At 41.7% G+C, this 26,104-nt stretch overlaps 1 protein-coding gene across 7 annotated transcripts in view; it reads left to right on the top strand.

The window, feature by feature from the left end:
• The window catches only part of ttc6 (tetratricopeptide repeat domain 6), a 249,087-nt gene that overhangs the window by 60,094 nt on the left and 162,889 nt on the right, over positions 1 to 26,104 (top strand). For all 7 annotated transcript variants that reach the window (XR_011351280.1, XR_011351281.1, XM_069916775.1 and 4 more), the window contains 3 exons: positions 2,557 to 2,718; positions 5,776 to 6,021; positions 14,430 to 14,575. Coding sequence is in view for 5 of the 7 variants with exons in the window: in XM_069916775.1 (XP_069772876.1) it covers positions 2,557 to 2,718; positions 5,776 to 6,021; positions 14,430 to 14,575 (554 nt within the window). In the remaining 2 variants the exon portion in view is untranslated. The remainder of the gene's footprint in view (positions 1 to 2,556; positions 2,719 to 5,775; positions 6,022 to 14,429; positions 14,576 to 26,104) is intronic.

Raw genomic sequence — 26,104 nt, 5'->3', positions numbered from 1 at the left:
TCCACAGGTCCAAGCCTCCAAACTAAACTATCACCCTGACCCTGGCAGCCTAAAGCAATGAGCCTCTGACGTGATCTCTCTCTCTGGTCCCAGTGTCCCACAAGACTAAGCCTCCATCACAAATTCTCTCTCTGGCCCCTCTCCGCTCCCCTCCCCTCCCCAATCTGACTTCCCCAAACCTTCCCTCTCTCCTTTGGATCCTTTTTAACCACCTTCTGTTCTACCCCTCCTGATTCTCCTCCCTTTCTCCCCTCTACCCTATTGATACCCCCCCACCCATAACCCTTGCTCGGTCTTTGCCACCCCTCGACCTTCCTCTCTCAGAGATGGAATGCTCAGTCCTCAGTAGAGGCCTTACCTTCACCCCCCCCCCCTTTGCCCACACCTCAATGAGTTCCGCGTACGCCATAATGCTAAACTTCTCTTCTATTGCTCATCTTCATGCACATTTCTACAAATAGGATTTTACGTCCCCTACAACAGATCCCTTCTCCCGCTTTAAACCTTTTTCTTCCTGGACATCTCGTTCTGGCCTTCTGCCTGCTCTGGAATTTATATTTCTATCTGCCACTGAGATGTCGACCATCTCAACTTCACCACTCCTCTTACCCATTCTAATCTTACCCCTTCAGAATGCCAGACAACTCTTAGACACCTCCATTTACTTACCCCTTTGTAACATGACTGATTGCACTCAGAAACAAGTGAGGAATACTAACATGCTTTTAATAGCTTATAATCAATGGCTGATAGACACAATAGTTCTCAGGTGAATCTGAGGTAAGGTGGGAAAGCCATGTTTTATATTGGGGTAGGTGAGGGTGGAGCCAGCCATCTGAACAATACATAGACAGTGAATTCCAGTTCACTGCACTCTCCAACAGGACCCCACCTAAACTTAACAAACCACTGTCTCACGCACTATCTCTGAACTTATCATTTCCGGTCATCTCCCCACTGTAGTGCTATCAATTACACCCAACAGACCACAAGTTGAGATTAATAGGTTTTAATTGCTATAAACTTGCATGTATAATCTTACATGCTGTTGGCCCGATTCCAAGGCAGTAATGAGGGAGGGGATTGGGCGGTATGACCTTTATTAGGAATCCTGAGGGGGAGGAGTTACAGTATCAGGGGCAGGCCAACCAGTACAATGCATATTGTACTATAATATAACACTATAATAGTGCTCCACCACACCCACACTGTCTGTTTCTATCTCCTACCCAAGATCCACAATTGTCCCAGATCATACTCTGAAGAAGGGCTCAAGCCCGAAACATCAGTTATATACTGTATCTTTACCTCCTTTGAACCTGCTAATTTCCTCCAGCATTTCTGTGTTTTTACTATAGTTCCAATATGATCTCCCTGGGTCTTGTACTCGATGAAGGCAAGCAGGCCAAACACCTTTTCACCACCCTGTCTACATGTATTGCCACTTTCATAGAATTATGTACCTGTACCCCAAGTCTTTTTTGTTTTACAACAATCCCCAGGACCCTGCAATTCATAATGCAAGCACTGCCCTGGTTAACCCATCAAAGTGCAATACCTCACACTTGTCCGAGTTAAATTCCATTGGACATTCTCTGCCCCACTTTCCCAGTTTGTCTAGATCCTATTGTAATCTTACATCACCTTCAGGAGGCAATGTCTTAAGAAAGTAGCCTCTATCGTCAAGGACCCTCATCACCCAGACCATGCCTCTTCACACTGCTACAGTCCGGAAGGAGGTACAGGAGCCTGAAGCAAACACCCATCAGTACAAAAACAGCTTCTTCCTTCTGCCATCAGCTTCCTGAATGGACAATTAACCACAGACACTACCTCGCTTTCTCTTCTTTCCCACTAATTTTAAAAAAATGTAATTTATAGCAATATTTGGAACTATAATGCTGCTGCAAAACAACACTTTTTGTGACATGTTCATGACAAAATTCTGACTCTAATTTATTGGTCTTTAACGAGGCAATTAGAGCATGTTTTACACAGTATCACTCGGTGTTGTAATCTCTTAAGGCAAATGGTCTTGGCAGGACAGGTGATACCACTGCTGCTGCACTCCTTCTGGGAGTGAAATGTGTCCATGCATTGATGACAAAGGTAGCACTCGAGGGAAGGATGATGGTCAATTGATCATTAGCCCACAATAAAGAAAAGCATGCAATTGAAGTTGTGCTTCATCCCTCCAATGCTAGAAGTAAAGCAGATGTTAAAATCTAGACAAACAGATTGAACACAAATATAAATTACTTTGCTTCAGTGGTAGCTTGCCCTTGATGTCTTTAACGATTGTTAAAACAAGAGTAAAAGATTAGTATTACTGAGATATTTTTAACTAAAATATCCTTAACAATTTTGATACAGAATTTAAATATAAGCAAGACGTTTGAGAATTAAAACTGCATTTCAATTGTCAATTAATTGTGAAATGAGATTTTCACGAAACCTAAAGGTAGGTTAAAGTGGCATTTCTGCCCTCTAGTGTTCAAGGGTTAGTGTTATGAGTAAGTCTATCAATGTTGAAATAATAATTGCCTCATTTTAAAGGCAGCTCCAGAAGTGACAACTGTGCAGAATGAGGTGGATAATGTAATAATTACACAAACTGAGGCTGCTGTGGAAATCATACAGTCTGAAGATAATGTGATAATTCTACAATCAGAAGAGGAGGTATCAGTGCAAGATTTGCAGCAGACAGCTGACAAACAGGTGAGAAAGATGTATTTTAATTATAGATGCTACTGTTCAGTATGAATTCAGTTGTTTGACTAGCGTGTTATTTTCAACAGAATATCCATAGTTCATGTACACAAAATTTAATATTGAACTGATTAAAACTGTTTCACAGTTGTACTGCTAACTTATATATGGAATTATTGGATGTTACTGAGGTTCTATTCTTCAAGGGTAAAATGGATTACAGAATGTCATGTCAAAAGTTGAAGGACTTTTTAAGAAGGAAGGGAATTCAAAGGATTCATGTTATCCCCATTGGACAACTGGAGCTAAAAAAATAACACCCACACTTTGATGGCAGAATTGTCTACTTCATTTTTAAAGCATCTATCATATCTTAAGTCTTCTATTAAATTATTGAAGCATCATTTAAATATAGTCCAAATGAGATGAACATCATTATAGAATGCATAATTCCAGCATTGCTGTGTCTTCTGTCTCCATCATTATAGTATTGCTGTCCATGCCCCTATCAAATTTGACAAGTTTACATTTGCTTTCAATATTCAGACTGTAATATCTACAATGCTTAGCTCTCACTAAGCCACCCATGCATATTGTATTTTGCATGATCTACCTCAGGTATGTAGAATTGTCAACTGCACCCTGTTATAAACAGCAAATAAATTCTGTAGATCCAACAGAAATGGTGGACCTATACTGCCATGGCTTCAGATATGGTTCTTGAAATTAAAAAAAATCACCAGAACCAGATTTAATGAGTCTCTATCATCTATCTTGAATGTAGAGAGGCAGCAGAAATTTAAAACATACATACACACACACAAAGGTATCTGGAGAATGCCACTGACCACAGATCTCCAGTTAGCATAACACCACTTTGCATATCCCGAGCTTTTTCATGGGCCATGCAAATTTTGAATTCAATCGATCATGTTTCCATCATGTTTCCATCAGGCCCAGGGGACATACAGTGTCCTCCATAATGTTTGGGCCAAATAGGCCTTTTTCCTTTATTTGCCTTTGTGATCCACAGCTTTAAATTTGTAATCAAACAATTTAATTCAAGGTTATTTGTATACATTACCACGTAGAAATTATAGCACTTTTTATACAGAGAGAATTAAAAAATCAATAAAGTAACCAGTTGGGGCTGGAAAGAGTAAATAGAAAAGACATAAATCTTTTAACAGAGGAGTAAAATCCAGAAGACTTGGATTTAAGGTAAGCAGTGGTTGGGACTGGAATTCTGCCTGAAAAAATGATCGAAGCAGAAACTGTTGTCACTCTTAAGAACTATGTGAATATGTACTTAAAGGGCCATGATATGCTATGGATTTGGTGCTGAAAGGTAGAATTAAACTCATGGCGCATTTACAAATCACAGGAACAAAATGGGCTGAATAGCTTGCTTTTTTGTTGCAACTCTTTGATAATTCTATTGATGAATGAATTGCTGTCTGCGCCATGGGCCAGTGAGGGTAGGAATAGGAAGTTGTGGTGGATGAATGCGTGGCTGAAGAGTGGGGACAGGGATTCAGATTTGTGGCTCATTGGGATCTCTTCTGGAGAAGGTCTGACCTGTAGAAAAATATACCTGAACTGCACCTCATTCTGCACAGTTGTCACTTCTGGAGCTGCCTTTAAAATGAGGCAATTATTATTTCAACATTGATAGACTTACTCACAACACTAACCCTTGAACACTAGAGGGCAGAAATGCCTGAACTGGAGAGGAACTAATATTCTGGTGGCCACGTTTGCCTTTGGGGAGAGTCTAAACTAGTTTGGTAGGGAGATGGGAATCAGAATGTGAGTGCAGAGAATAGGGCAGAAGGTGGAAAGGATGATGCAATGTGTTGTGCATTTGTGAGGAAAGACAGGCAGGGGAGGAACCATAAATGTAGTCAGTTGGAGAATTTCAAATGTCTATTTCAATGCAAGGAGCATTAAAAATAAGGGAGATGAACTTAGAGCCTAGATCAGGTACGTGGAATTATGATGTGGTCGCTACAAAGACTTGGCTGATACAAGGACAGGATTGACTGATGTAGGTTCTGGGGTTTAGGTATTTCAAAAGGGATAGGATGGGAGGTAAAAGAGGTAGGGGAGTAGCATTACTGGTCAGGGATAGTATCACAGCTATGGAAAAAGAGGATGCTTTAGAGCAGTAGTTCCCAACCTTTTACTTTCCACTCACATACCACTTTAAGTATTCCCTATGCCATAAGTGTTCTGTGATTAATAAGTGATTGCTTAAGGTGGTATGTGAGTAGGAAGGGAAAGTTGAGAATCACTGCTCTAGACCCAATTATTACTGATATATTTTGCTTGAGAAAAATTGTCATTGGCCCATTTCCTTTGGAGGTATGAAACTGCGCACATAACGAATCAATTTGGAATGATTAAAATAGTGGTGGGAACCACTGCTTTAGAGGGAGTGTCTGCTGAGTGGGAGATTCTAGTAAATCTCTCTACATCCTCTCCAAAGCTTCCACATCCTTTCTGGAAGTCAGAAATACTGGTATTTATTCCTCCTTTCTGTTACCTATCTGTCAACTAATTTGAAGGCAATACCGGTATAATATCGGTGCATCTTATTTTTACACTTTAACTTCTCCAGGACTTTATCAAAGACTTTCTGAAAATCTAATACACCAGAATAGAGAGAATCCATAAGATCCAATTAAACTTTAAGATGTAGTGCAGATCAGTTAAAGCTGCCTGGAAATGATAGTCAGGGTGAAAATTAACGATGATAATGACTTTAACCTCTACAGGCAAAGAGGTCCAGATATAAGGGTATACTTGGAAGTTCTGCCTGCAAAAGTGATAGTTGTCAGTCCTTTTGAAATGTATACTTTCAAACTAAACTTTAAATCAAATTGAAAGTTTACAATGAAGGGTACATTTCTCATTTTTTCACTTCTGAAGAGATAAGTGTCTTATCTTCTGAATGCTTGTATCAAAAATGTTGCTCTGTACTTGTATGTGAATGTTGCAAACAATCAGAAGGTTGCCTCTTCAGGATTAATTTTAAAAAAAAAAATGCCTTTTTTAATGGTTTAGGTGGATAATGAGACTACGGAATTTCTCATGGAAATCAGACATAAGGTCAGATTGGAGGAAGAGACCACAAAGGATTTAGATGGCACTTTTATACGTGCAGTAACTCCTCCAGAATCCAAAGGTGTAACTGCAGCTATTTCTGTACAAGACACATCTTTAAAACAAAATAGCTTTGAAATTATGAAGTGTTCACAGGATTCTCTAACTGATGAAGAGGCACTAAAGATCCTTGCATTACCTCCAGAGGTATGTTTTAAAATCATTTAACAGATATTCAAAATCATTCAAATTGCTTGATATTTTTAACAGCAATGAGCCCAAGATGTGACAATAATGATGGTGTGAGGCTACTTTGTAGCTTAGGAAAAGTTCTGCACTGCATAGGGCTTTGATAAAGAAATCAAGGAATAATGGTCTTGTCTGAAGAATTGCAGTTGCCGGACTGGGGGGGGGGGGGGAACTAAATACAGGCTCTGTATGTTACATGAATGTTGTAAAAAAAAAAAAAAAATTAATTGTTTGTTTGATTGATGAGTCTATGAAAATTAAAATAAAATATTCCAAAAAAAATTGAGGTTGCCGGGAATACACTGCAAAAATGTAATGGAGGCAAAAGTGATTACATTGTTGAGCACTTGAAATATTCTAAACTATAGAGCTACAAAATAAGAAGTGAGATTAGTCAAAATTGCTCCTTCCTTGGTGAATCTAGCATCAGTTTCTCAGTGAAGATTGTACCTGGGAGCTTCTTGAATGTGGATTTAAAGAATAGATGATGAGCCCATCAATCTGTAGAGGATGAGGACCATGGTCTTCATAATCAGTATTGTAAAGAATGATGAAAATTTCATCACTTAACTGCAGTTACTCTTGTAAACCATAGGGCTATGCAAACATTGTGACTATGACCTATATTTTTAATGCATTTTAAGTTATTAATCTGAATGGAGTTCACATATTTACTATAGACTAGTTTTTTATTTAATCTCATTCAGTATTATCTTTTGAAGTATCCTTTTTGTTATGAATTGTGACCTTTGAAACAATGATTACAATTGCTTTAATTGAGATCTATTTTTAATATAGATTATCTTAAGTTTATCTAATTACTTTAACATGCTTGTCTAGACAATTTACTTTATTTTTTTGTTTCAGTTAATGTTGATGGTGAAAGATTTTGTAATTATCCACAGATAAACAATTCATGGCTTGTACAAAATGCCATACTTGCTGCAATAGCTTTTTCAAAGATAGAACATCGAGCATAGAACGTTACAGCACAGCATAGGCCCTTCAGCCCACAATATTGTGCCGACCTACAGAAGCTTACTCAACAATATAAACATTACCCAACTCACACCCACATTCCTTTATATTTTCTTGCATTCATGTGCCTGTCTAAGAGTCTTCTAAATGTCCTCATGATACAAGCATCCACTACCACCCCGGCAATGCATTCCAGGCACTCGCTGTGTATTAAAAAAAAGTTCTGACTTCCCCCTTAAACTTTCCTCTCCCCACTTATACATATCTTGTATGTATCCTCTGGTATTCGTAACCATCACCCTGGGGAAAAGGTGCTGGCTGTCCATCCTACCTAAGCCCCTAATAACTCTTGTAAACCACTATTAAGTCACTCCAAAAAGAAAAGCCTGTTGATCTTGCCTCATAATACACATTCTTGAATCCAGGCAACATCCTAGTAAATCTCTCTACATCCTCTCCAAAGCTTCCACATCCTTTCTGCAATGAGGTCACCAGATTATTCCAAGATTATTCCAAGTGTAGACTAACCAGAATTTTATGGAACTGCAATCCCATGACTAATTCAAACCAACATACCATAAGACTTCTTAACTACCCTATAAACCTGCATGGCATCCTTAAGAGATTGATGAATTTGGATCCCAAGGACCCTCTGTTAAGAATCGTGCCATTACGCATGTACTCCACCTTCTTTCACCCTTCTAAAATGCATCACCTCACACTTATCTGGATTAAACTCCATCTGAAACTTCTCTTTCCAACTCTGTATCCTGTCTATGTCCTGTTGAAGCCCATGACAATCTTCTACACTATCCACAACACCTCCAACCATCTTGTCAACTCCAAGTTTACTGAACTATCTATTGAATTCTTCGTCCACGTCATTTATAAAAATCACAAAGAGCAATTGTCCTAGAGCTCCACTAGTCACTGATTTCCAGGGAGAATACATGCCATCTACTACTACCCTCTGCTTTCTGCAGGCAACCCAATTCTGATTCTACTATTACAAATAGATGACTTTGTAAATAATTAGATTTAATGACAGAAAGATGTGGATGTTCCAAGGGCTAGAGAATTTTAGTTATTTGAAAAGATTGGCAACACTGGAATTATTTACTTTTGAACAATTGAATTTGAGGAGAAATTTATTATAAGTGTTGGGACTGCTGTGAAGAGAAGCGAAGCAAGGACTCGACATCAAGAGAGTGTCGGAACCAGGCTTTGTGAAGGTGAGTTTAAAAAGGGAGCGAGCGGGGACTCAACCATTATGGAGAGGCTGCAGAGGAGATTTACCAGGATGTTGCCTGGATTTGAAAGTAAATCTTATGAGGCAAGGTTAGCAGAGCTGCAATTTTTTTTTTCCCTGGAGCAAAGAAAGATGAGAGGAGATTTAATAATGGTGTTCAAGTTTCTGAGAGGTATAAATAAGGTGGATAGGATTTCCTTTGTCCCAGAGCAGGAATTGTAAACACCAAGAGACATCTCTACAAAGTGAAGGGAGGAAAGTTAAGGGGACCTATCAGGGGTAAGTTTTTGCACAAGGAGTTTTGGGTTCCTGGAATGTCTTGCTAGGAATGGTGGTAGAGAATGAATCATTAGGGGCAATTAAGGGACTCTTTAACAGGCACATGGATGAAGGAAAAATAGAGGGTTACAAGGTAGGAAAGGTTTAGTACTTTTATTTTGATAAGAATATATAGGTCAGCACAATATCAAGGGGTGAAAGGCCTGTACTGTGCTGTATTGTGCTATGTATAAAATTATGATTTGTTGGAGTCAACATGAAGAACTTCTCAGTGATTTCAAAAGAAAGGTGACGTAGAAACAAGGTAATTGATTTAAGGATTAAGGAAAAATGTTTTCATCTAAAGAGTGGGAGTTGTCAGGAATTCATTGCCGAGCATAAATGTTGGGAAGTTGTGTTGCAGCCATATAACACTTTGGTTAGGCTAAATTTTGAATAGTTTATCCAGTTGTTATTGCTGCATTACTGGATGGATGTGGAAGCTTTTGGAAGGGTACAAAAGATGTTCACCAGGATGTTGCCTGCACTTTTTTAAAAATTAAATTAAAAAATTTTAGAGATTCAGCACGGAAACAAGCCCTTCCACCCCATGGGCCTGTGCCACCCTGTGGTATACTGTGGAAACTTGGGTCTATTTTATGCTGGAGCAGGAGCTCTGCAAGAGCCGTATCACACTTAAGTGGTGAGCATGCTCAGTGAGACACATTGTAAGAGCCACATCACACTGAGTAATGAGCATGCTCAGTGCAACAGCGTATTCATTCATGACCGGCAGCCTGAGATGTGTGTAAAACTTGTGCTGTAAACTTACAAGCTTCTCTGTGTGTTTATTAAAACCTCTGATGTTACAACTGAGGACATAACATGGTGGCAGCGGTGGGATTGACAGATACCTACATCAGATAAAGAAAAAATCCCTAAACTAAAATAAACACGAAGAGAAGGAACAAAGGAAAAAAGCAGCATGACCTGACGACCAGAGCTGGAGAAGAAGATGGCCGCAGCAGCAGCAGCAGCGTTGCACCCAGTCATGGACTGGGAAGCTGATGATGTCATAGAGGCTTTAAAAAAGTTCAAGCAGAAGGGCAACCTGGCATTCAAAAGTCTCCTCAAGGGAATTACACCAGAGGAAAAGGTTAGTTACATCCTTCTTTGGATGGGGGAGCAAGGACTAGACCTGTTTAATAGCTGGGAGCTGGCTGAAGAGGAAGAAAATGATTCAGAAAGGATATTATAAAATTTTTCTTCTCATCTGGAACCGAAATCCAACCATAGAATAAAGCGATACAAGTTCCAGGGATTAAAACAAGAGCCTGATGAGTCGGTAGGTAATTTCCTCACAAGGCTAAAGAACATGGCAGGAAAATTCAAGTTCAAAGAAATCGAGGAGAGAACAGTTGACCAACTAATCTGGGGAAGGGCTTATCCTGAAGGGCAGAAAGCTCTCATAGGAAAAGACAGCTTGAAACTAGCAGGTGACATAGACACAGTTAGGGCCTTTGAGGTCACTAGGAGGCAAATGCAATCCCTCTCCATGCAGGCCAACATGTAGCCCAGAAATAGAAGGGTTGATGCCATAAAGCGCAAGCAAAGAAAGTCGCAGACATCCAAGAACTGCAGGAAGTGCGGCAGAATACACCCCTTCAATGACCATAAGAAATGCCCCGTGTAGGGTTGGAAGTGCAGGACCTGTGGGAACGTCAATCATTGGAAAAAGATGTGTAGATCTGACATGAAAAGAGAAAGAAACCAAGAATACAGAAGGAAAGTACACCACGTCAAGGGAAGAGACAGCAGTGACTCCGATTCACTGACGCTCGGCATCAAAATCATACTCCTTCATGAGATGTCCAAGAAAGGGAAGGGAGAAAAAGATGAATTGCACACCACGATCCAAGTTAAAAGAAAGATCAGAAACAAACCAACAACATTCAACTTGAAAATAAAGTTGGATACTGGATCACAAAGCAACATCCTCCCGCTTAGACTGTACCGTCAAATGTTCCCCAAATACATAAAGAATGGGCATACTAGAAGCTGCAAATGCCACGCTCACATCCTATGGTGGCCCCATGATTAAACAACTAGGAAAAGTTCAAATAAAAGGCAAACATAAAGGAAAGAGCATTATATGCACATTCTTTGTGGTTGACGCTGACGGACCAGCAATCCTAGGCCTGAATAGTTGTCAAAAATTACAGCTAATCTCTGTAAACAATGACATCAGGGAGAAGAAAATGTCCAAGAGGATCAATAGCGACACCCCACTTGAATAACAGCCTCCGAACACAAATAAGGCTGAGTCATGGACATGTACGCTAAATGCTTTGATGACACAGTTGGGTGTTTTGGGAACTTTGAATACCACATTACTATAGACCCAAAATACAAACCAATAATCCATGCTCCATGGAAGGTGCCAATAGAGCTGAAATGAAAGCTAAAGCAGGAGTTGGAAAAAAATGGAAGAAAAACGAATAATAGCAAAAGTAATAGAGCCAACTGACTGGGTAAATTCCATAGTAGTAAAAGAAATGTGTGTAAAACTTGTGCTGTAAACTTGTGCTGCCTAAGAATATGTCTGGACCCCAAAGACCTGAACCAAGCAATCAAAAGAGGGCACTATCCAATACCAATGCTGGAGGACATCACTTCTGAACTAACGGGATCCTAAATCTTCAGTCAGCTAGATGCCAAGAATGGGTATTGGAATGTGAAGCTGGATGAAGAATTGACACTGCTAACAACTTTCAACACTCCATTCGGCCGGTACAAGTTCCTGTGCCTACCTTTTGGCCTAAAGGTGAGCCAAGACATCTTCCAGCAAAAGATAGATGAGACCTACATGGGATGCAAGGGCGCTGTCGGCATCACAGATGACATCCAGATTTTTGGCAGAGACGGGAAAACCCATGATCTCCACCTACATGAGGCCATGGAGAGAACAAGAGGGGCTGGCAGACAAATGCATCATCAAGGTGGAGGAGTGCCAGTTCTTCAGAATGATGTACACATCTGAAGGGGTCAGGCGAAGCCCAGAGAAGATAACAGCCATTGCTGAAATGGAACACCCAAAGGACATAAAAGAACCAAGAAGGTTCCTCAGCCTGATCCAATATATGAGTTCCTTCATCCCACACATGTCAGACCACACAGCCAACCTCAGAGAGTTGCTGAAAGAGGATGTGGAGTTTCAGTGGTCTCCATCACATCAGTGAGATTTCGACAAGCTAGAGGAAGTGATCTGCAGAGAAGTAGAACTGAGCTACTATAACAGAAAAAAAACCTGTCACATTATAAGTAGATGCTTCCACCAGAGGCCTTGGGGCAGCATTGGTGCAGGAAGGAAAACCTTCCTAGCTTTTGCCTCAAAAGCCCTGACAATATTGAAAGGGAGCTGTTGGCAGTCGTATGTGGATGCGAAAAGTTCCATAAATTCCACTATGGGAGACAGTTTGTGGCAGAGAGTGATCATCGCCCACTGGAACACATCCAGAAAAAGAACCTAAGCAAGGCACCAGCCAGATTACAGAGGCTATTCCTCCAGTTCCAATGTTATGACTTTACCTTGAAGTATAGGCCAGGGAAGGAAATGGTGCTTGCTGATGCTTTGTTACATCTTTCCCCAAATGAAAAATACGAAATGAAAGACATAGAAATCAAGATTCATTACCTCGTCAGGGTAACTAATAACAAACTAAACCAGATTAAAGAAGAAACCACAAAGGATGAAGAGCTGCAGCTGCTTCTCCCAACAGGTGATACAGGGATGGCCAGAAAGGATAAAACAGGTACAGCCTACAATACGCCAGTATTGGCCTGTCAGGGACGACATATCCCTGGAGAATGGTGTACTGCTGGCAGGGTCTCGGCTGATAATACCAGAGATAATGAAAAAATAAATTCTCCACAAAATACACCAAGGCCACATGGGAATGGAGAAATGCAAACTTAGAGCAAAGTCAGCAGTTTACTGGATAGGCATGTACAAGGACATCGAAAACATGGTGGCTACATGTCCGGCATGCCAGAAATACAGAAATGCACAACAAAAAGAAGAGATGATAGCTGCGGAAATACCTGCCAGGCCATGGCACACAATGGGAACAGACCTGTTCACAGAAAACCAAGAATGATATCTGATTGTGTCCTGCTACTACTCCAAATTCCCCTTCATCAGGAAAGTGAAGAATCTGAAAGCATCAACCATAACTGCAGTAGCACGTACACTCTTCACAGAACAGGGGATACCTGAACAAGTGATATGTGACAATGGGACCCAATTCACATCGTGTGAATTCAGAGAAATAGCTGCAGAATATGGGTTCACCAACATTACTTCATCACCACATTACCCCAAAGGCCATGGATTCATTGAGAGGCATGTACAGACAATTAAACGCACTCTCACAAAGTGTCGAGAGACAAAGGAAGATTCCTACCTCGCCCTTCTGTCACTGCAAGACACGCCTTTGAGGGCCGACATGAAATCCCCAGCAGAGGTTCTGAATGGCAGAAAGTACAAGACAACCCTGCCAAGCAAAATCCACCCACAATACACCAAGAGGAAACAAGAAGAAAGCTGACTAACATACAAGAGGAAAGTCGTCAACATTTCAATAAACATGCACAAACACTACCAGAACTCTTCCAAGGGCAGCATGTGCATGTTCAAGAGCCAGAGATAAAAACATGGAGTCCAGCAAAGATTGTTAGAGAAGCTGAGACACCAAAGTCATGCATCATTGAGACAGAATCTGGTAGGCAGCTGAGACAAAACAGAATCCACATTCGCCCAACCCCAGATCTGACACACAAAGCACCAGAAGCACCACCAGCTTCAAATAATCTAGAAATTTGTGAAGGAATTAGAGTAGAAACCCCATGCAACAACCGTAACAACTGAACAGCAAGCAACAGAAGAACCGAGGCCAACAACACCACCATCCACAACTGTACCAACACCACCGAAGCAAACAGACACAACTAGGTCTATGAGGTGGAGAAGCAACATCCTAACACCAGTGCAACTGAGAAGAATATAGAACTGCAATTGTATAATTAGAATATTTAATTCTTAATGGCAAGTGCATGCAAAGAAGAGGTATCAATTTATTTTTAAGAAATTTAAATCTTAATAAATCTTTAAATTTTTAGACTTTTTTTAAAAGAAGGGGGAATATTAAATATAGTGGAAACTTGGGACTATTTTATGCTGGAGCAGGAGCACTGCAAGACTGCAAGAGCCACATCACACTTGAGTGGTGAGCATGCTCAGTGCAACAGTGTGAGATGTGAGTAAAACTTGTGCTGTAAACTTACAAACTTCTCTGAGTGTTTATTAAAACCTTCCATAGTACAACTGAGGACATAACACACTCAAATGCACCAATTAATCAACAAATCCCATATGTTTTTGGATTATAGAGTATGAGATTTAACAAACATGATTGGTTTCTCTAGAGCATTGGAGGCTAAGGAGTGGCTAGATAAAAGTATATAAAGGATGAGAGATGCATATAGGATAGAGCCTGTGTCCCATGGTGGAAGAGTCAAATACAAAAAGCAAAGATTTAAGATGAGAAGAGGAAAGCTTAAAGGGAATTTGGGATTAATTTTTTTTTTTTACACAGAGTGGTAAGTGCCAGGATGAATTGCAAGGGGAGGTGGCAGATATGATTATAACATTTCAGAAGTATTTGGACAGGCACATGCACACGCTGGGAATAGTGGGATATAGAGGATGAGTAGGCAATTGGGATTCATTTAAATTTACATCATGGGTATCACAAACGTTATGGGTGAAGGGCTTGTTCCAGTGTTATGCTGTTCCATAATCTATAGTTCAACTCATTTCTAGGTGTTGTATTCTGATATAGTTAATGTAAAAGGAAGCACATTTGGATTATTGAAAAAGATTGTTGGGGATCAGCAAATGCTACTCAAGAAGGATAAACGTCTTTTACAACGAACTTCAATGTTGGCTACATGGACTCCAAAAGACAGGTAAAATTCTTTGTATGTTTCAGAGTGGTTCTTAGTGGAGCTTGTGTGAATCCAAGCAAAACCCATTTAAGACTCTTGCCTAGAAATTGAATTGACTCCTACCTGACTTTAAAAAGTAAATTGTACATAAAAATCATTTTAGAACTATTTTAAAATATTTTCATCTATTTCCTGTTAAGGTCCTACCCTTTGGGAAATTTGTGGGGGGGAGGGGGAGGAAGGAAGATGTGAGCAATTGTGCAGATTTTTTTTCCCTATTTGTATTTTGTGTGAATCCCTTTAATCAAGTTCAAGTTTATTATCATCTGATTGTACAAGTTCTTTCTTTTCTTTCTTTGGCTTGGCTTCGCGGATGAAGATTTATGGAAGGGTATGTCCACGTCTGCTGCAGGCTCGTTGGTGACTGACAAGTCCGATGCAGGACAGGCAGGCACAGTTGCTGCGGTTGCAAGGGAAAATTAGTTGGTTGGGGTTGGGTTTTGGGTTTTTCCTCCTTTGTCTTTTTTCAGTGAGGTGGGCTCTGTGGTCTTCTTCAAATGAGGTTGTTGCCACCGAACTGTGAGGCTCCAAGATGCACAGTTGGAGGCGATATCAGCCCACCGGCGGTGGTCAATGTGGCAGGCTCCAAGAGACTTCTTTAAGCAGTCCTTGTACCTCTTCTTTGGTGCACCTCTGTCTCGATGGCTAGTGGAGAGCTCGCCATAGAAGACAATCTTGGGAAGGCGATGGTCTTCCTTTCTGGAGACGTGACCCACCCAGCGCAGTTGGGTCTTCAGCAGCATGGATTCAATGCTTGCGGACTCTGCCAGCTCGAGTACTTCGATGTTGGTGATGAAGTCATTCCAATGAATGTTGAGGATGGAGCAGAGACAGCGCTGATGGACGCGTTCTAGGAGCCATAGGTGATGCCGGTAGAGGACCCATGATTCGGAGCCGAACAGGAGCGTGGGTATGACAATGGCTCTGTACACGCTGATCTTTGTGTGTTTCTTCAGGTGGTTGTTTTTCCAGACTCTTTTGTGTAGTCTTCCAAAGACGCTATTTGCCTTGGCGAGTCTGCTGTCTATCTCTTTGTCGATCCTTGCATCAGATGAAATGGTACAAGTAAAACCTGACAAAACAGCATTGTCTGGTCCTCAGTGCAAAAACATGCAGACACATGTACAGACAAACAATACATATACAGTACGTATATATAAATAAATATTGTTTGCTAAATAGTAGAGTCTCAAAGGGTTTGTCTGAGTAGCATTAGCATTAATATCAGAGATTGGATCAAAAGATGTCAATAAAATGAATGATAGTGAACTGTACATGAATGTAGTGAACATACATTGGTATGTATTTTGATTTATTTATAGAAAATATTCTCTGTCAATTTTATTTAAAAATGACAAGGGGTCATTTGTGAAGATCAAGGCTTCTGTGCACTGCTAATTTAAGATTACAGATACTTTTGTGAGCCCAGTCATGCTGTTGATTACTGTTATGCAGTGTGATGTTGTTCTTGGGTGGGTGGGGAGGCTCCCCCAAAAGATCTTTCAAAAAATGTTAATTTATTAGGTCAGTGTGCAAGTGAAACAAAGGGCAGGGATTAACACTTTTAACATGTAAAAAAAAACGGATTAAAAATTTCTTAAAGCAAGGTCATCCCAATTCCAGAAAAATTTGTGACTTTAAATCTGGCACTACTCACAGTACCCACATTGTACCCTATTAAATCATAAAGTCAAATTTCTATAACTTGACTCCATAACTCTGAAGATGTTTAAGATTCATTACAGTTAAAGTGCTTTCGCCACAGTGAAAAGTTTAACTTTTCTGAATGTAAGCTTGAGAAACCCCATTACACTCTAATGACTTGTTGCCATCATAATTTACAAGCTTTACTCTAGAAGCTTCAATATACTGATTTCAATGGCAGCAATTGCGTGCTAGCCACTGTAGTTTAAGAGCAATTTCTTTTTGTTCTCGACAGTGGTGCTTTTATAATGAGTTGCAATGGCCATATCTTATTTATTCGCCTCCAATTTTTATTTAAGTTATCATCTTTTTGTAATTCCTGAAAGGTTTGCAGGATTTAGAAAGCAACCTTTATTTGGGAGTACCTATTATTAATAGATGAATTTCACTTTCAGATACATAATTCAGGATTGACTCACAGTAAAAAGAATTCTCATGAAGTTGGAAGATAATATTGATTTGACCATTTAGATGGATTGCTTAGATGGATAGCAAGATTTAGTTTGAGTTATTTTATAAAATTTTACGTTATTATTTCTAGTTGCCTTCATAAATCAAAGTATTGAGTACAGAGCTGAGATGTTATGGTAAAGTTGGGTAAGACATTGGTGAGGCCAAATTTGGAATATTGTGTGCAGTTTTGGTCATCTAACTACAGGAAAGATATTACTAAGATAGAAATAGTGCAATCATCTGTCAGGCATTCTGACAACATTGTCCTGCCCCATACAGTTTGGGTGACATCACCAAGATTGAAACTGCTAGCTTTTCACCTCGAGAAAGGACCTCAGTATTGGAGACCTTGTCCAGCCAGGTGATCTTCATCAGAGAATGTAGATGACGCTACTGCAGTTGGTCAAGCTGAAGTAAATGACTCTGAAATGGGCCCCATGTCTCACATCCATATAGCAAGGCTGATATGACAACAGCCCTGTGCACCTTGCACTTGGTGGCCAATCTGATATTCTGTGACCAAACCCGATCTTTCAGCTGACCAAAAGCAAAGCAGGTCTTTCTGATTTTTGACTCAATCTCCACAGGTAGCAAAACTTATTGACAGCATTGAGACGAGCGCCATCAATGAGGACAGTTGGTTCTTCATAGCTTGAACCAGGGGCCAGTTGGTACAAAACTTCCATCTTTTTCAGGCTGATTGTCAATCCAAAGCTCTTGACAGCACTGGCAAAGTGACAGGTGATCTCCTGTAATTCTTTGAGAGAGTGGGCAACCAGTGCACAGTCATTAGCAAATTGTAGCTCATGTGCCACAATGTCCCTACTTTTGTTTTTGCTCTCAGTCTTGTGAGGTTGAGGAGCCCGCCATCAGCCCTCATTTATAGGCAAACCCCTAACTTCAGGTCTAATGCAGCATCCAGAAGAATAGCAGCGAAGAATAGTCTAAACAGAGTAGGAGCCAAAACACAACCCTTTATTTATGCCATTGCTGATAGGAAATGGATCTGACAACTCACTGCACATATTGATGTGGCCTTCCATACCTTCGTGGAACTGACGGAGACATGGATGGGAGAGGTATGGAGGGCTATGGTCTAGGTGCAGATCAGGGGGACTAGGCAAAAAAATAGTTCAACACAGACTATAAGGAGCGAAGGGGCCTATTTTTATTCTGTAGTGCTTTTTGGCTCTATCTATTAGTTTTCTAACTATGGCTTAAGTCAATATCATTAGCTTTGGAGCCATGGTTACCTGACCCAAGCTTGTCAAGATCTCACTTTATGTGGATATCCGTGGATAATTTGTTTCTTAATTTTACATCAAATTATAGCTCTAGTTAGGCCATCATGTATAGGATTAAACTTGAGCATACTGTCGTCAACCATTTTAATTTCCCCAACCATTCCTTCAATGAAATGGTGGTTCTTGGCCTCATCCACTGTCAGGGTAAAACCAAGCATAAACTTGAGGAACAATACATCATATTCCTTCAGGTCATCCTTAAACTTAACAACATGAATGTTGATTTTTTTTTTCTCTCACTTTTTCTGGTTCTACTGTTTTCACCTTTTATTCACATACTCCTGTACTTATTTTATTTTCCCCTCTCTAATTTTTCTTCCACCCCCCTCTTCCCAAAGGTCTTTCACTCTACTTGCCCCTCCACCTCTCACACCTTCTGTCTTATTATCTTTGGGCCCCTCTGTAGTGCGCGTCGAAAGAACCAAAGACTTGTTGATCCAAACCAAGGCTTTTATTAACTAAAAGACTGGAGCATATCACAAGTAGGTCGACCAGTCCAGAATGATCTGGTCTGGCTAGGAGCAATCCTTTAAGACCTGCCAGTAGGTGTGGCTACACTCTCAGCCAATCAGTCATCCTACACTACCATCTGTACATATATACATTGGTGATAGAATCTGCACTATCACATTCACCCCTTCTTTGAGAACCAACCCCAGGGTGGATAGAGGTTAGGGGCTGTACCGGTCAGGGGGCCTGACCATCCAGCGTGACCGCCGTGGCACCAGGATTGGGGTCGCAGGAGTCATGTTGCCAGCGGCCACTGCTTCGCTCAATTTCCCCAATGGCATGTTCGACAGTCTGGCCTGAGCTGGTGGGGTGGTGCTGGTCCCTCTGTTCAAGCACATAACCTGGGAGAGAAGGAATAGGGGAGGTTGGGTTAAAGGCACTGTTGCGCCTGTTCCGGCTTGGGCTAGGTCCCTTACTGAGACTGTGTCCTCCCATCCGTCCAGGTACTCAATGTAGGCATAATGCGGGTTTGCATAGAGCAGAGTCACTCGGTCAACCAAGGGGTTGTTCTTGGAGTACCAGACATGGCGCCGTAATAGGACTGGACCAGGAACCGTGAGCCACGCTGGTATGGTCGTACCCGACTCTGATTTTGTCGGGAAAGAGAACATCCTTTCATGGGGAGGTGGCATTGGTTGCGATGCATAGGAGAGAGTGGATGGAGTGTAGGGCACTAGTGAGCACATCCTGTCAGCGAGAGGTGGGGCGGTCAGCGGTAGGGCGATCAGCGGTGGGGGGGTCCCCGGTCGGCAGCGTCGGGTCTCTGGTCTGCAGCGTCGGTGGGTACCGGGTCAGCAGCATTGGCATGTCTCCAGTTGGCAGCGGTGGTGGCAGCGGGTCCCTGGTTGGCAGCGGTAGCGGCGGTGGGTCCCTGGTTGGCGGTGGCGGTGGGCGTTGAGGTTGGGGCTGGGGCCTAGTCGGACGTTGCTTCATGAGGTAGGGTGAACGTCATTGTGGCGAGGGTGGGTTGTACTATCCACGCTCGGTGTCTGCCCCGTGACGTCAGACGCTGCCACACAGTGGAGTCCTTGCTCTCATTTGGTCGAGAGCTCTGAGAAAGAAGTGTTTGAAATGGAGAGTGGCGATTTGGCTTCACACGAGGTACTGTGTTTGACGGCGGCCATTTTGGAGTGACAGACTACAGTAAAGTGGCTGTTTTTATGGCACCTGGCTTTTCTCGCCGGGCACTGGTACCTGCTGTGCTTGTTCCTCCCACAGAAATACCACTTTGGGGTTGCATCGGGCAACATAGCAGCAGTAGTAGGGTAGAGGGAGGGCATCCTACTCACATCAGAGTGTGGGGTCCAACCCTGAGAGTACATGTCCATACTTAAGACCGCAGCCTCCATCGTCTCTGCGATCCGGATCACGACCTCTAGGTTTTCTCCCCCGTGCTCTAGCAGGCGCTGCCTTACCTCATTCGATCGAATCCCGGCCACATAGGTATCCCAAATCAGATCGTCTGTGGTCTCCGCAGCAGTTCTGTCTGTGCAGGCACAGTCCCTTCCCATTGCCCTTAGTGTCTGAATATAAGCTCTACAGGATTCTACAGGCTGTTGCCTCCTTGTAGCAAGTTTGTACCGAGCATAGACCCTGTTCACCGGTTGCTCATGGAGCCCTTTCAGCACCTTCATGGCTGCGGCATAAGTGGTCGCGTCCTGGACACTCTGGTAGACTCTTGGGGACACCATAGTCATCAATATTAGTAGTTGATGGTTGTCCTCTATTACAGCAGGATCAGAGAGCTGTAAGTATGTTTTGAAGCATCTCACCAAGTGCTTAAAATCATTCGAGGCTGTAGCTGACTGTGGGTTGATGTCGAGGCATTCCAACCATAGCATACGCTCCATCCCTTCAAAATTTTTTAGTTAATAAAATTGTAGTGCGCGTTGAAAGAACCAAAGACTTGTTGATCCAAACCAAGGCTTTTATTAACTAAAAGACTGGAACATATCACAAGTAGGTCAACCAGTCCAGAAATGACCTTTAAGACCTGCCAGTAGGTGTGGCTACACTCTCAGCCAATCACAGTCATCCTACACTACCATCTGTACATATACACATTGGTGATAGAATCTGTACTATCACACCCTCCACCAGCTTCTTTCCCCCTTTATATCATCGCCTTCCCTTTGGTCTTGTAAAGGGTGCAGACCTGAAATGTTGACTGACCTGTCCAGCAATATTTGGTTTGCTCATGTATTGGATTAATTTTCTTTTTTCACCATGGTTAAATTACATACTCAGTTTTATTTTGGGTTTTTTTATGAGCAGTCTAAATTTTCTGCAATATGTATTGTCTCATCTAAATTTGATTTTTTTTATTTCAAGTAAAGCTTGTTTAATGTCAATAAACACTTGAGATTTCCAATTTTAACAAGTGCATTAACTGTCAATTAAAGCAAAGTGGAGCAATTCAAGATGAGCCCTGCCCATAGCTAATCTGCTCCATGCCTCCTTTCCTCTTCAGTACCAGTTGCCTATTGTCTTCAATTCTGTGATCTTTTAAAAAATTTAACCCCTTTCTCTTTAAATATCCCCAATGATCTAACTTCCATAGCCTTCTGGAGTAGATTCTGAATGAAATTTTCACTGTATTTGTACAAATCTTTGAGGAGAGGTTACTTATTGCAGTACCACTCTGCACTCCAGCTGCAGAAGACCTTGTATTCCAATGCTTCTGAAAGTCTTAATCTTTGTCTTCAGTGACATGTACAATAGGAGTACTTCAAATTGAATATGGTCTTTGACTAGCATATACCAAAAAACATGGATGTCAATGCTGCCATAATGATAAAGGGGAGGGTGTATGTACAAATTTCTACCATCTAAAATTATGGCAGTGAATGATCTGAATATTCAATATTGCTTCATCAAAATCACTGTGGGTTTTCCTTGCATTTTAAAGAGGAATCATTCAATCCAGTCAAGTGGAATAATTAAGGACCCTTGTATACAAGTACTGTGATTGAAAAGTAAACACCTGATAAATCAATGTCAGCAATGTAATAGGCAATCACTCAGCTTGTGATGTCTGGAATCCATAACTCATTAACTTACAGCTGCATAATTGCAAACTATGCAGCAGCCTAGCCTTGCTATTTGACGTGTTCTCAAAGCATATATTTAGGGCCTGATGAGCCTATTTGAGGGATCAGCGAATTGAAAAACTTTTTACTGAACAGAGACTGAGGAGATCTACATTTTTGAATAAATGATTTTCTACAGAGCCAATGGGACTCCAAAGAATGCAAGCATTGCACACTCAAGTGTTTTTGACACACAAGCATTTTTAAAATATTAATTGACCACAGGAAAATAACCTTATTAGTAGTGAACTACTCTTTGCAGATGATGCCGCTTTAGTTGCCCATTCAGAGCCAGCTCTTCAGCGCTTGACGTCCTGCTTTGCGGAAACTGCCAAAATGTTTGGCCTGGAAGTCAGCCTGAAGAAAACTGAGGTCCTCCATCAGCCAGCTCCCCACCATGACTACCAGCCCCCCCACATCTCCATCGGGCACACAAAACTCAAAACGGTCAACCAGTTTACCTATCTCGGCTGCACCATTTCATCAGATGCAAGGATCGACAATGAGATAGACAACAGACTCGCCAAGGCAAATAGCGCCTTTGGAAGACTACACAAAAGAGTCTGGAAAAACAACCAACTGAAAAACCTCACAAAGATAAGCGTATACAGAGCCGTTGTCATACCCACACTCCTGTTCGGCTCCGAATCATGGGTCCTCTACCGGCACCACCTACGGCTCCTAGAACGCTTCCACCAGCGTTGTCTCCGCTCCATCCTCAACATCCATTGGAGCGCTCACACCCCTAACGTCGAGGTACTCGAGATGGCAGAGGTCGACAGCATCGAGTCCACGCTGCTGAAGATCCAGCTGCGCTGGATGGGTCACGTCTCCAGAATGGAGGACCATCGCCTTCCCAAGATCGTATTATATGGCGAGCTCTCCACTGGCCACCGTGACAGAGGTGCACCAAAGAAAAGGTACAAGGACTGCCTAAAGAAATCTCTTGGTGCCTGCCACATTGACCACCGCCAGTGGGCTGATAACGCCTCAAACCGTGCATCTTGGCGCCTCACAGTTTGGCGGGCAGCAGCCTCCTTTGAAGAAGACCGCAGAGCCCACCTCACTGACAAAAGGCAAAGGAGGAAAAACCCAACACCCAACCCCAACCAACCAATTTTCCCTTGCAACCGCTGCAATCGTGTCTGCCTGTCCCGCATCGGACTGGTCAGCCACAAACGAGCCTGCAGCTGACGTGGACTTTTTACCCCCTCCATAAATCTTTGTCCGCGAAGCCAAGCCAAAGAAGTGTCAACAGGTTCTGAACATCCCTGATTGGCCATGGACTTGAGAGGTAGTTAGATATAAACCATGTTGGTGGAAACTAATTGTTTTAATTATATGAATTTAAATCTTCTCATTGCACTAGTGGATTTGGACGCTTGTTTCTGAATTAGTGGTCCAGAACAACGGCTGCAAGCAAAGAAATTGAATCACTATCTTAAATGTGATAAGCAAAGACCAATAAGATTGGCAACCCATTCTAGTACAATATGAGGCATCATGACATAACCTGCGCAATGAGCTATATGAGCAACTAGACTGAGGGTCTCACTATTTCATTCCCCATGCAATGATTATTCACATGCAACTTTCAATTAAAGCCAAAGGAAAGTCAATTAGTATATTCTTGTGACAGTGATGAGAAAATCAGTCACTAATACAATGAAGGAGATCATTTACAGATCCAGAATACTTACCTGTATAGTAAGAGGTAGAGTGGAGAAAGACCATTTGAGATGGTATGGAGTTCATGCTCGAAAAGCACACAAGAGCTTCATGTAAGTGGCAAAAGGAGCAGATCATCCCACAAGCTACCAGCCCAATCTAATGGACACATCCTACCCCATCTGTAGAAAAGTCTGCTGTTCACATAGTGACCTCCTTTATTAACCATCCCTGAATTTACAAATCAGAGTGGGAGCAAATCATCCTCCATGCCAATGGACTGCCTAAAAAAGAGATGTGCATAGTGTATGTTGGAGTGTGTGTGTATATGTGTATGTGCATTTGTATGTGGGGTCACGTCTCCAGAATGGAGGACCATCGCCTTCCCAAGATCGTGTTATATGGCGAGCTCTCCACTGGCCACCGTGACAGAGGTGCACCAAAGAAAAGGTACAAGGACTGCCTAAAGAAATCTCTTGGTGCCACATTGACCACCGCCAGTGGGCTAATAACGCCTCAAACCGTGCATCTTGGCGCCTCACAGTTTGGCGGGCAGCAACCTCCTTTGAAGAAGACCGCAGAGCCCACCTCACTGACAAAAGGCAAAGGAGGAAAAACCCAACACCCAACCCCAACCAACCAATTTTCCCTTGCAACCGCTGCAATCGTGTCTGCCTGTCCCGCATCGGACTTGTCAGCCACAAACGAGCCTGCAGCTGACGTGGACTTTTTACCCCCTCCATAAATCTTCGTCCGCGAAGCCAAGCCAAAGAGTTTTGTGTGTGGGTGTGTGTGTTTTTTGATATGTCTTTGTGTGAATGTGCATTCGTGTATTTATGTGTGTGTGTGTAATTGGAGTTGTAGGCATGTGTCTGTGTGTAGTAAAAGGAAGCTACTGGGGAAGAGGACAAAAATCCTTCCTTTTGTTAAAAGACAATTCCTCAGTAGGGATTAAATGTATGGCCACAATACATTCTTTGGGGCCATTTTGGCAGCATTAGGGACTGACAATGTTATGATCAATTTGCACTGACGCTCTTGATGTCCAATAGCATCACAAGCTCACACTCTTTAAATTACACTGCAAATGTGCTCATGAAAGCTAAAGATGAGCGATCAAGATGATGAAACATCAGAAGCAGGTCTCTGATGAGCTCTAAAGAGAGGGAACCCACAGCAGTAGGCCACGTTAGCTGCAAAAAATGCTGCAATTGGGGAGTCTTTTGTTGGAACTGATTGTTGTATGAAGCATAAGCAGCTAAATGTGGATGCTTGCTATGGTTTAGTGGTGAGGACCTTGTGTCAGGCAGCAGGCTGATGCAGCTAGCTCTGGGAACTGGAATTGGTTCCAGAACATATTAGGTTAGATGTTAAGCAGGCTTCCTGATAGGACCTGTGCACCAACAGCTTCCTAATGCTTTGAGAATTTGAAACAAAGAATTGAGGAGGTGCCATCTGGTTATAGGGTCTTGAGCTCAGGTTGATTGCTGAACAACATTTTGAGTGGCTACAAAGGTTTTGGGAGCACAGGAGTCAGTTATGTCAAAGTTGGTGGTAAGATCCATGGCCACTCACAGTCTCAAAAGGAATATCTTTTGCTTCTCTTTCTTGTTTTAATAATGATGCTGGATTACTTGACTATTCTTTGCTTGCATTTGCAGGGCAAGCAAAAGAAAGCTTTTCAATGTATCTGCGGATATGATAATAAATTAAATCTTGAACTTTGATGCACCTCCCTGAGACTGATAATTTTTCCTATGTCTGGTTGAATCATTTGGTACTTTAAACTCCCTGATAAAAGGTATTAGAAGATGCTTTAGTTGCTGGTGTGCAAGGAATTACTGTGATGGGATGTGCTGACTTGAGAGCTTTTAAAATATCATGCTTTTTATCATTGAAAATTTACAGTTAAAATTAAATAACAGTTTAGTCTGTGCTTGAATTTTTTTTAAATGTGATTATTTTTCAATTGTTTATAAGCATCTGTCACAATTGGAAATGTGAAAATGGCTTTTATGGTGGCCTTTGATTGCAGGAGCCATTAGAAGGCTGGCCAGGTAATCTGGTGAACCTGAAGTATCCTCACTGCTCATGGCCTTCTCAGCATTTCAGAAGCATTCCAGCAATAATGCCTCAATGTTGTTTAGATCACATGGGTGCAACATGTTGGTATGAGCTTGGATCCAGGCTAAATACAGCACAATTTGTGCTTCTGATAGGAAGTAAATGATTAAGGAAATGAAAAAGATCATTGTAACATATATTGCTTTGTCTCTCATAGTCCACCACAGTCATTCCATTTGTGTGGCCCATGGAAACGATGATGTTTGACTGATTGAAAAAGAATTCAATTCACTGTAACGTATTTTTTAAAAAAAAGGCAAAACAAACCTTTCTGCCACTGTGGACAGAATCGTCTGAATATTATAGTTGTAGGTCTATATCTTTTTAGAACATACATTGAGAAACAGTTTGTCAGGTCATGTACCTTCTTCCAGCACTGCATTCAGCAGGGGGTTGAGTCACTTAAGGAAAATAACTTGCAGGAGCTGATAAAGCTTTTCTTGATGTTAGTGCATATCCATTTTCTTCACTACATTCACACACGTGAGGACAACACAGTTAAGTGGGGGTACATACCCTTCAGTCTTGAGCCTCTCATTCTGCCATTTTCTCCATGCATGTGCATGGTTTCACAGTATTGACAATAATCTGCTAAACTGTATTAATATGAATAGCATGGGTGAACCCTTCAGCCCATA

Source organism: Narcine bancroftii, chromosome 2, assembly GCF_036971445.1.
Source record: "Narcine bancroftii isolate sNarBan1 chromosome 2, sNarBan1.hap1, whole genome shotgun sequence".
Taxonomy (NCBI): domain Eukaryota; kingdom Metazoa; phylum Chordata; class Chondrichthyes; order Torpediniformes; family Narcinidae; genus Narcine; species Narcine bancroftii.
The sequence above is the reverse complement of the archived record's forward strand: the minus strand, read 5'-3'. Positions and strand labels throughout refer to the sequence as shown.